The sequence below is a fragment of the Herpailurus yagouaroundi genome, unplaced genomic scaffold, assembly GCF_014898765.1.
Source record: "Herpailurus yagouaroundi ecotype Mexico unplaced genomic scaffold, PumYag 67700, whole genome shotgun sequence".
Classification (NCBI taxonomy): Eukaryota; Metazoa; Chordata; class Mammalia; order Carnivora; family Felidae; genus Herpailurus; species Herpailurus yagouaroundi.
Window position 1 is genome coordinate 6,824,781 of NW_024420499.1, and position 12,532 is coordinate 6,837,312.

Here is a 12,532-nt window from a genome sequence, read left to right on the forward strand (position 1 = left end):
CAAGTGCTAAGACTTCAAATTTCCCCAAACCGCTTCTGCTTCAGTGACAGAGACATTTTAGGCAAAGATATAAGCCTAAGGTATTGAACTGATTGCCCGGATGTCTACTCTGCCTGTACCAACACATATGTAGATATTAGAGCAAAGTGGTCAAATGGTTTTCTTACTGCATGACCTTTGGCCTATTGCTTTTTATTTTCAAATAAGTTTTATTATAGACTGTTGGCAGTATAGCCAAGTGCAAATTAATATGAGTTGCTTCATCTGTAAAATAAGGGATGATAATTACCTCATAGATTGGTTGTACATATTTATAATATAAAATTAATATACAGTGTCTGGCATAAAGGAGATGTTCAGTAAATGACAGTTACTTTAATATATTAGCCAAAATAATGACAAATGCAAGGCTATTGTATGTGTATATTTTTCTCATGAAATGGTCATTCATTAATCCTGAAGGTATCCAGCATTTTTCATAGTCTGGATGCACCCCTCATTTCCTAGAATTGTGTGCAAGCCAGATATTTCTTACATTTTTCTTCCTAATCTGCTAGTTTCTAAATTTCCTTAAAACCATTTGAATGGTACCTATCGCTATGCAGGAGATTCTTTAATATTCCATAATTGCCACCTGAGTTCTAACTCCCTCAGTAACAAGCAACAATATATTACTGATAGGCTCTTAAGGAGAAATCCATCAGCAACGTCTTGCTTTTTCTTTACCTCTAAGTATAATGGTATACCCATGTGCCCCCAGAAATATTTCACACATCATCTCCTTTTCTGTTACGTGAACTAAAGTTTATTCTATCTAAAAAGATACATGAATTGTCTTAAAGTTTATAAAAGCATTTTCATTATAAATATTGCTCTTTTCCGATTATCTTAAAGTAAGAGAACACCAAAAGAAAAGCATTTAAACAGGAAGGAAACCACAGTATTTTCACACCTGTTAAATAATCTAGCCCCTCCAGCAGTTTCTTTTCTCTGGAAAAATCTAAAGCAAAGTTTTCAAAGGCATCGTTAAAATTGATGTCTGGAATCAGAACTTGAGAAGATGCTGTTGCCATAGCGACCCTGGAAAAGAGAAAAGTACATCAATATACATCAAAATAGGTGTGCAACCTTTATCCAGTGTTTGATTTCTGGTTCAACAAGAAGAAAATAAAGGACTCGTAGGGCTTGATTCATTAAGTGAAAAATATCATATCTATGCTTTTCCAGTGGGAACCATTTACATTTTAATCATCAGGAACCAATTAAGGGTTATACCATATTTATTCACATATGTTCACCCCTCAAATGCACTCCCCCATCCTGTCTTAATTTTGAGAAGTAAATACAGGATTTTTCCTCCTCTGCATCATTTTCCATCTGGCAGGCAGCATCAAAACTAGACCTCTGAAGGCTTGGTAAGAGCAGTTTGAGAGATTTTTTTTGCCTCCCCCTCTATTTTTTTATTTTTTTATGCTAATCAATAAGCCAGCATTCTGGGGCTGAATTACAGCCTTCACTTAAATACTGTACATTATTTGATCTTTTATAACATTTATGTTTAATTTTATTATTATTTATTATTATTATATAATGCTATGCTAGCTTTAACTCCCCAGCTAGTTTGATGCATCTCAAGAGCAGGTATTTTGTACCTCTTATATCTTCCACAGTTCATAACAGAGTATTGGACACATAGCAAATCAATAATTGTTGAGTGAATAGTGGAATGATTAACAGCAACACAGCTTCTAACATTTATTGAGCATTTAGTAGGTAGAAGAGACCATGCATGTACTTTACATACATTGATTAATTTACTTCTTACTATAATCCTGTGTAGTAAATGTTATTTCCATTTTGTACATGAAAAGGACACATAGAAAGGTTAAGTAACTTGCCCAAGGTCACACAACCAGGAAAAGTCAGAAAAAAAGAAATATAACTTAATCCATGTTCATCGGATTCTAAACTTTATACCCTGAACCAATTTAGACCATTTTTTTTAAATTAAGGTAAATTTTTATGTGCTTCAGCAATTCTTAACCATGACTACACATCATAATTATCTTGGGGGAGTTTTGACCAAAACATACATGTTGAGGCTCTGTGACAGACCCTCTGAATTGGAGCCAATGAAGATTCTTGAGCATGCAAATGACACAATGGAAAGAAACATGAACTTGGCAACAATACGCAGGTAGAATGAAGGGAAGAGGCACTGGATGTAAAAAGACCAGAGGGGAAACTTTTATGATGAATTAGTTGTAAGGGGTTGAGGAGTTAAACAAATATATATCCTCATGCACGTGTACCTTGCTATACTTCTGCCAACAATAGCTCTTGGTTGTTTGCGAAATAGATGTTTTAGGAATAAACTGCAGGCCAGCATAAACAAATGAAAGGCTAACCCAGTATAATCTTAAAGTCTCACTCTTTAGGCTACTCTTCCAGGGTTTGATGAGTAAGAAGAAAACAACCTCTTTAGGGCAAGAGTTAAGGTAGAAAATTGGCTCATGAAATTTATTCCTGACCTCCCCAATCTTCTTTCTTCCATCCATCCATCCATCCATCCATTCATCCATCCATGCAATACTTACTGAGCACAACTAATGTTCCAGGCACTGTGCTAGGCACTGGAGATACACAGCTGTGGTCCTTGCCTTCACAAAGTTCACAGTTCATAGAGGAGGAAGACATTAAATAGGCAATAGAAGTGCTGCTACAAAGGGAGTGTAACATACACAACATCCACCTGACAAGGACTTGGGCACTAAGGGACTCTCCCCAGAGGAAGTTTATGGTAAGCAATGACCTACATGATGAGTAGGAGTTAGGTAAGCAAAGACTACATGGATGTGTGTGTGTTCTCTCTTGCCTGAAGGCTGGAGAATTAGCAAAGTCACGCAGAGCCTTGTAGGTCATGTTACAAACTTTACACTTTACCCGGAGAGCAATGTGGGCCACTGAAGCCTTTTTAGGCAGAGTGATGCTCAAATTTATGTTTCAAGTAGAGTACTCTGGCTGCAGTAATGGACTGGAAGGGGTCAAAATTGGAGGCAGAGCAGATTTTAAGGTGATCAGAAAGGAAAGTAGTGACAAGAGTGTAGACAAATAAGACAGAAAATCAGTTCATACAACATGAAAATAAGTAGCCAACAAATATATTTAAAAGCCCAACTACTTAAGGAATCAAATAAATGTAAGATAAAATGAGATAGCATTTAAGATTATAACTAATGACAATATAGGAGCTTTTTATGCCTATATTAGGTAATGCCTCCATATTTTACCAGGACTGAAATTGACAACAAATTTTGAAGATCAATTTAGCATTAAATACCCAAATAGTTTAAAACGCAAATATTCTCTGACACCACAGTTTTACTTCATAAAGTTTTTACTAAGGAAATAATTGAGGTATATGCAAAGATGCAACTGTTTAAGGGCACGCAATACACTATATGTAACCTAATTGTCTAACCATGGGGACTGAACTAAGTAATGTGTTACTACACATCAAAAGATGAAATACTATGAGGTCACTGAAAATCAGGTTATATGATACTATCCAATGACAAGGGGACACCTGGCTGCCTCAGTTGAGCGTCTGACTTCGGCTCAGGTCACGATCTCACAGTTTGTGAGTTTGAGCCTGGCATCAGGCTTCACGCTGATGGTGCAGAGCCTGCTTGGGATTCTCTCTCTCCCTCTCTCTCTGCCCTTTCCCTCACTTGCATGCTCTCTCTCAAAATAAATGAATAAATGAATAAATAAATAAATAAATAAATAAATCCAATGACAGGGACAAGTTCATGATATATTGTTAAGTTTCAAATGTAGGGTATAATGAAGTATATACAACATGACCTTATGTTTGTGAAATACATATTAAATATAAATATTGGGATACTATACTCCCAAATATTAACAGTGGCTGGAAGGGTGAGTAAAAATGGCATTGGGGTATATGTAAGTGTGTGTCTGTTTGTGTTTCTATGTTTAATACTTTAAGCAAAACAACGTTACCTGTCTCTCAAGGCTCTGACCTCCATTAAGGACAATATAATAAGTGTCATTTGTAAGGGAGAAGGAATACTCTCCCAGCTAAAATTTGACTTTAACTGAAATCTTGGTCCTTAATATATTACAATTATTATTGGTGAGGAAGAATTTCAGACCCTATGAGAAACCATCGATGAAGATATTTAGGCTGGGCAGATAATTCTCAAGAGAGAAGAGAATGGCCTAAAACAAGAATCATAAAGAACACTAGCATTAAAGGAATAGGTCAAAGGAGATCTGCTCACAAAGGCAAAAGAAACCGCATAGGTAGGGAGGAAACCAGGAGTGTTTATGGAAGCTAAGGGCAGAGAAATTTAAGTAAAAATCGTCAGTAGGGACAAGTGCTACTGCGTGATTAAGTAAGATGAAACAGTATGGGAAGACAAAGGAATGTCTATTATATTTAGCAGCAAGGTATTCATTTGGTGACCTGGAAAAGAACACTTACAATAGTGTGGTAATGGCAGAAGATATTTTGGAGAATTGAAGGGTGAGCGAGGATGATTAAATACAGTGGTTTAAATTTATGTTCATCTCGGCTCTCATGAAATACTACTGAGATGACAGTCAAAGAATAAAATGTCATAAACCCACAAAAACAATGAGAATGGAAAAAGACATGCCAGCAAGTAAAAGACTGTCAACAAACGTTGGGAAGCTAGAAAGGGATGGATGAGTGGTACCCAACAACAGACCAGAGAAAGCTGGGTCAGGAAGCCAACAACAGCAAGCTGATGTTGTGCCACAGACAGTTGGAAGTTTGTATGAAGAGCAGCTAGACCCTGGATCCACTGAATCAGAGACTACTCCTTCCTTATCCTGGCAGGAAATGTGAGGTTTACTTTCCGCTGTACTAAAAGCAGTCTTAAAACCCCTAGCAACCTTTCCCTGCTTGGCTCCTAGAATGATAGCAGCCAGGCTTAGTTAGACCCCTCCCTCATCTCCCACCAGAAGCAGGAGATTGGTGGATTCCTTCCAGGGAAAACTGACCCACTGAAGACAAAACACCTACAGACCTAACACTGGGGTCCCCTCAGTCAAAATCTGGCATGCCACCTTATTATTCTACAGTGAAATTCACCAAGCAACAGACTGTTCCCCTCCCCTCGGATCTTCTAGTCATCTTCTAGTGCTTAAATTCAAACAGGAAGGCAAAAGATTATCAGACATTTAGGGAAAGTCAGAAAGTGAAACAAACTAATAGAGAAAAGGCACTTGGAGGAAACCAAAACAATGCAGAATTTAGAAGAAGCTTTTTAAATGTTCACTCATATCTCCAGGAAGATAAACAAGAAGCTTGCAACACAAAGCAAGGACAGAATGAAAAGAAAGAAGGAAAGAAAGAAAGAAAGAAAGAAAGAAAGAAAGAAAACAAGATCAAGAAAGAGCACTTATAAATGAAAATAGGAAGGCTGAAATTAAAATTTTATTTTTTTATGTTTATTTTTGGGAGAAAGAGAGACAGAGAGAGAAACAAAGCATGAGCAGGGGAGGGGCAGAGACAGAGACACAGAATCCAAACCAAGCTCCAGGCTCTGAGCTGTCTACACAGAGCCCGACGTGGGGCTCAAACAGCAACCTCAAGATCATGACCTGAGCCAAAGTCAGATGCTTAACCAACTGAGCCACCCAGGCACCCCTGAAGTTAAAATTTTAATAGAAGAATTGGATGAAAAATTAAGGAAACATCTTAGATAATAGAACAAGAAGACAATGTTGTAAAAAATAGTAAAGAAAAGGGGCACCTGGGTGGCACAGTCGGTTAAGTGTCTGACTTTGGCTCAGGTCAAGATCTCACAGTTTATGCATTCAAGCCCCACATCAGGCTCTGTGCTGATAGCTTGGAGCCTGGAGCCTGCTTCAAATTCTGTGTCTCCCACTCTCTCTGCCCCTCCCCAACTTATGCATGTGCGCTCTCTCTCGCTCTCTCTCTTGCTCTCTCTCTAGCTCTCTCTCTCAAATAAATAAATTAACATTTTTTAAAAATAGAAAATATTTTAAAGCAGACAATCTAGAGTGTCCAACACCTGACTAATTAGAGTCCCAGAAACAGAGAAGAGAGAAAATAAATGGGAGGAAATTATTAGTGAATAATATAAGAAAATCTCCCAGAATGAAAAGTCACTAGTCTTCAGATTGGAAAGAGTATTTCATGTCCAACAAAAGTGATGGATAAAAGACCAACACCAAGGCATATCCTGGAGAAATTTCAGAAAAACTGGGTTAAAGATAAGACCTTAAAAGCTTCATATTTTAAAATATAAATCATATTTAAAGGTCAGGAATCAAAATAGCAGTGAACTTCTCAACCCAACACTGTAAATTAGGATACAACAGAGCTATGGCTTCAAAATTATAAGGGAAACTTATTTCCAGCCTATAAAATGTGATAATAAATTTTAAATATTTTTGAAACAAAAAGGTCTCAAAAATTTACATCCCATGTACTCTTTCTTAGAAAACTATGGGAAAAAAATTGTTCCAACAATATTAAAAGGGTAAAATGGTACATGAAGGGGAAATCCAGAAGAGCTTAACGGAATCCCTAGTTAAGAACACTGAGGGGTGTCTGTGTGGCTCTGCCGGTTAAGTGTCCAACTTTGGCTTAGGTCATGATCTCATGGTTCACTGGTCCAAGCCCCGTGTTGGGCTCTCTGCTGACAGCTCAGAGCCTACAGCCTGCTTTGGATTCTGTGTGTCTCTCTGTCTCTCTCTTTCTCTGTCTCTCTCTCTTGAAAATAAAAGTTAAAAAATTTTTTAAAAAAAGAACACAGAGAGTTCGGGAGACTAAGTGAGCTGGAGTTTACAGGGCAGAGTACCAGAGAGGAGAATGCTGCACAGAGAGAATTCTGGAGACCTTCTGAAGGTTCCCCTTTAAGTATTCAACTAAATACTAATTGACACATGCACATGAGGAAACTGCCCAAGGCCAAGGAAACAGCACCAAAAAAAAAAAAAAAAAAAAAACAACCCTTGGTGCTTACAACAGGCCAGGAATGGTGTCTGTTCCCAATAGCCAGGCTGGAAAATTTCATGATGCATGGTGCACTCGTCAGAGTACTCAGAAACATCTTGCCTCACTAGTGTGGAAAAATTCCCCTTAGACTAAACACTGCTCTGATTCCAATGAACAAATCTTAAAAGCAAGACCCAAGGGATCAAGCTATTTTCAAGTGACTTAACTGTGTCCTAGAACAAAGCTTAAGAACATTTATAGAGGGGCGCCTGGGTGGCTTGGTCGGTAAAGCATCCAACTTCAGCTCAGGTCATGATCTCACAGTTCGTAAGTTTGAGCCCTGCATTGGGCTCTGTGCTGACAGTTCAGAGCCTGGAGCCTGCTTCAGATTCTGTGTCTCCCTGTCTCTGCCCCTCCTCTGCTCACTCTCTGTCTCTGTCTCTCTCAAAAATAAATAAACATTAAAAGATTTTTAAAAATTAAAAAAGAATATTTATAGAAGTATAATATATGGCACCTAATAAAATTCATAATGTCTGACATCCAGTCAAAAATTATCAGATAGGAAAAGAAGGAAGAAAATACAACCCATAATGAGGAGACAAAGCAATCAATTGAAACTGACCTAGAACTGACACAGATGTTAGAACTAGATATTGTAACAGTTATGATAACTGTATTCCATGTTTTGTCCATGTTTTGATTTTAATGATTTTGATTTAATGATTTTGAGTACAACTGACACAAAACATTACATTAGTCTGAGGTATACAACATAGTGATTTGACAAGTCTATACATTATGCTGTGCTCACCACAAGTGTTGCTACCATCTGTCACCATTCAACCCTATTACAATATCTTTGACTTATATGCCCTATACTGTGCCTTTTATTCTCATGACTCATTCATTCCATAACTGGAAGCCTGTATCTCCTATTCCCCCTCACTCATTTTGTCCATCTCCCACCCACTTTCCCTTGGCAACCATCAGTTTGTTCTCCATATTTATAGGTTTCATTCTGCTTTTTGTTTGTTTATTCATTTGTTTTGTTTTTTTTAGATTCCATATATGAGTGAAATCACATGGTATTTGTCTTTCTCAGTCTGAATTATTTCATTTAGCATTAAACCCTCGAGGTCCATCCATGTTGTCACAAATGGCAAGATCTCATCCTTTCTATGGCTGTGTAATATTCCATCGTGTGTGTGCGTGTGTGCGTGTGTGTGTGTGTGTGTGTGTGTGTGTGTGTACCACATCTTCATCCGTTCATCTATCAATGGACAGTCATGTTGCTTCTATAGCTTGGCTATTGTAAATAATGCAATAAACATAGGGGTGCATATATCTTTTTGAATTAGTGTTGTTCCATATGTTCAAAAGCTAGAGGAAAGGCTAATATGTTAAGTAGAGATATGGATGATAAACAAAGACCCAAACCGAACTTCTGTAGATGAAAACAATAATATCTGAGATGAAAAATACACTAGAAAGATAAATGGCAGATTAGGCATTACAGAAGAAAAGGTTAGTGAATTCCAAGACATATCATTAGAAATAAATGAAATACACAGAGGGAAAAAATGGCTAAAATATGAACAACACATCAGTGAGCTGATAACTACTTCAAGCAGCCTAATATACATGTAATTGGAATCTGCATAAGAGAAGAAGGCAGCATAAAAAAAATACTTGAAGAAATGATGGCTGAAAAATTTCCAGATTTGTAGAAGTCAATTGTTAATGTCTAAATTTGAAGAAAATAGCAATATAATGATGCTATTTAGAAATGTAAAGGTAATGCCAACAGAAATACCTAATGGAAGGGCGCCTAGGTGGCTCAGTTGGTTAAGCATCTGACTCTTGATTTTGGCTCACGTCTTGATCTCATGGTTCATGAGATAGAGCCCCACATCGAGCTCTGAGCTAGCAGCACCAAGGCTGCTTGGGATTCTCTTTCTCCCTCACTCTCTGCTCCTCCCCTGCTTGCTCTCTCTCTTTTTCTCTCAAAATAAATAAACTTAAAAAAAAAGAAATACCTAATAGAGTTGAAATTGCTTGGCTTTGTTGGAAAAGTGTAGACTTCCTGGGTTTGAATCCTGCCTCTATCCCTTACTAGCTGGGTGATTTTAGGCAAGTCATATAACCTCTCTGAGCTTCATTCTCTCACTCCTAAAATGGGCATAATAATAGTGTTTATTTCATGAGGTTTTTATAAGGGTTAGATGAGTTAATACTTATAAGGCCTTAGAATAATGCCCAACACAAAGTAAATGTTCAATATTATTATTGGAGAGCAGAAATTGGGAGTGAGGAGAAGATTGTTATTTTTTTGCAATATGAATGTTAGTAATATTTGACTTTTTAACTATGTGCAAGTATTACTTGAATATAAATAACTTTTAAATGTTTAAGAAGAGGGACGCCTGGATGGCTCAGTTGGTTAAGCGTCCAACTTTGGCTCAGGTCATGATCTCGTGGCTCGTGGTTTTGAGCCCCGCGTTGGGCTCTGTGCTGACAGCTCGGAGCCTGGAGCCTGCTTCGGATTCTGTGTCTCCCTGTCTATCTTCCCCTTCCCTGATCACACACTCTCTCTCTCCTAAAAATAAACATTAAAAAGTAAATAAGTACATAAATAAATGTTTAAGAAGCATAAATCAGAGGTGAGGAAATGGAAATACCTTCAAGAATTTTGCCATAAAGGGGGGCACCTGGGTGGCTCAGTCGGTTGAGTGTCCAACCTTGGCTCAGGTCATGATCTCACAGTTTGTGAGTTTGAGCCCCACATCAGGGTCATTGATATCAATGCAGAGCCCACTTCATATCCTCTGTCCTTCCCTCTCTCTGCCTCTCCCTGTCTTGTGTACCTGATGTCTCTCTCTCTCTCTCTCTCCCACTCTCTCTCAAAAATAAACATTAAAAAAGGAGTTTGTCATGAGGGAAAGAAAGAGATAAGGCAATGGCTAGAGTAGGTAGGAGGTAGAGGAATGTTTTAGATAGGAGAGACATGAGTGGATTTTTAAAAGTCCATGTGAAGAAGACCAAAGCAGGAGGCATCACAATCCCAGACTTTAGCCTCTACTACAAAGCTGTCATCATCAAGACAGCATGGTATTGGCACAAAAACAGACACATAGACCAATGGAATAGAATAGAAACCCCAGAACTAGACCCACAAACGTATGGCCAACTCATCTTTGACAAAGCAGGAAAGAACATCCAATGGAAAAAAGACAGTCTCTTTAACAAATGGTGCTGGGACAACTGGACAGCAACATGCAGAAGGTTGAAACTAGACCACTTTCTCACACCATTCACAAAAATAAACTCAAAATGGATAAAGGACCTGAATGAGAGACAGGAAACCATCAAAACCTTAGAGGAGAAAGCAGGAAAAGACCTCTCTGACCTCAGCCGTAGCAATCTCTTACTCGACACATCCCCAAAGGCAAGGGAATTAAAAGCAAAAGTGAATTACTGGGACCTTATGAAGATAAAAAGCTTCTGCACAGCCAAGGAAACAACCAACAAAACTAAAAGGCAACCAACGGAATGGGAAAAGATATTTGCAAATGACATATCGGACAAAGGGCTAGTATCCAAAATCTATAAAGAGCTCACCAAACTCCACACCCGAAAAGCAAATAACCCAGTGAAGAAATGGGCAGAAAACATGAATAGACACTTCTCTAAAGAAGACATCCGGATGGCCAACAGACACATGAAAAGATGTTCAGCGTCGCTCCTTCTCAGGGAAATACAAATCAAAACCACACTCAGGTATCACCTCACGCCAGTCAGAGTGGCCAAAATGAACAAATCAGGAGACTATAGATGCTGGCGAGGATGTGGAGAAACGGGAACCCTCTTGCACTGTTGGTGGGAATGCAAATTGGTGCAGCCGCTCTGGAAAGCAGTGTGGAGGTTCCTCAGAAAATTAAAAATAGACCTACCCTATGACCCAGCAGTAGCACTGCTAGGAATTTATCCAAGGGACACAGGAGTACTGAGGCATAGGGGCACTTGTACCCCAATGTTCATAGCATCACTCTCAACAATAGCCAAATTATGGAAAGAGCCTAAATGTCCATCAACTGATGAATGGATAAAGAAATTGTGGTTTATATACACAATGGAATACTACGTGGCAATGAGAAAAAATGAAATATGGCCTTTTGTAGCAACGTGGATGGAACTGGAGAGTGTGATGCTAAGTGAAATAAGCCATACAGAGAAAGACAGATACCATATGGTTTCACTCTTATGTGGATCCTGAGAAACTTAACAGGAACCCATGGGGGAGGGGAAGGAAAAAAAAAAAAAGAGGTTAGAGTGGGAGAGAGCCAAAGCATAAGAGACTGTTGAGAACTGAGAGCAAACTGAGGGTTGATGGGGGGTGGGAGGGAGGAGAGGGTGGGTGATGGGTATTGAGGAGGGCACCTTTTGGGATGAGCACTGGGTGTTGTATGGAAACCAATTTGACAATAAATTTCATATATAAATAAAAAATAAATAAATAAATAAATAAACTTTTAAAAAAGAAAAAAAAAGTCCATGTGAAGTCAACTAGAGAAAGGTAGAAATTGAAACTATGGTAAAAAGGAAGCATGTGGCACAAAGCACATGTCTTCTATTATAATCAAAAGGGAGGGGGAACTCATGGATGTGGATGTAGGTATGCCCCCCAACTTGGCTTGAGAAGCTGAGGAATTTGTCATTTCTTACCTACCACTCTCTCTATAAAAATAGGATGTAAAGTCATCTGCTGAGCATGAGCAGGAAGGTGGCAGGGTCGGAACTTTGAGTTGAACACAGAAAATTTGAAATGGCCATTATGGAGACAAAGCAGAAAGAAAGCTGACCAAAGCAACACAGAAGGATTTCAGGTCAGTACCGAGGGCCCAGGGGAGATTAGAAGCCATAAATTTGCGATGCAGCAGTACCAACCTCTTTGATTATTGAGTTTTCTCCCCCAGGGTTCTGCAACTCAAACATAGGCATGGAAAAGGTGAGAAGAGCTGGGCTGCTTCATGGTTGGGGGTCTTACCAGGTTGGTGGGATAAAAAGACAGTGGGGCAAGGGAACTGGGTACACAGAAAAGAGAGTGAATAGCTGAAATGAGAAATCATAGACCCTAAATAGGCCAAAGAAAGAAGTGAAGACAATAGGTAGCTGGTAGATAGGAGTCAGGCCTTAGAGGTCCCAATGAAGTTGAAGAATGGATGTACTGGAAGAAAAACAAACAACTGTAAGTACAGAGGTTGTAGTTAGAAGGTGGGATGTTTTAGTTTATTCTGAGTGATGGTGAGGTTCAGCATGTGAGCCATGGAAGTAGGTGGATGAAGGGGAGCAGAGGTGAGGGTCACTGGAGGATGGGATGGCAAGGAGCCAGGATATTAGATGGCTAGAGTATTAGATGTGGTCAGCTGCCAATGTCAGCTGGCATTAGATGTGGATGCCGCCAATGGCACCCAGAACGATGGCAGAAGCAACAGAAAGGAATACTGTGAACCC

General features: G+C 38.9%; 1 protein-coding gene across 3 annotated transcripts in view; it reads right to left on the reverse strand.

The window, feature by feature from the left end:
* Window positions 1–12,532, reverse strand: part of MID2 (midline 2) — a 138,985-nt gene that overhangs the window by 15,259 nt on the left and 111,194 nt on the right. For all 3 annotated transcript variants that reach the window (XM_040468460.1, XM_040468462.1, XM_040468461.1), the window contains one exon: window positions 953–1,080. In XM_040468460.1, coding sequence (XP_040324394.1) covers window positions 953–1,080 — 128 coding nt within the window. The remainder of the gene's footprint in view (window positions 1–952; window positions 1,081–12,532) is intronic.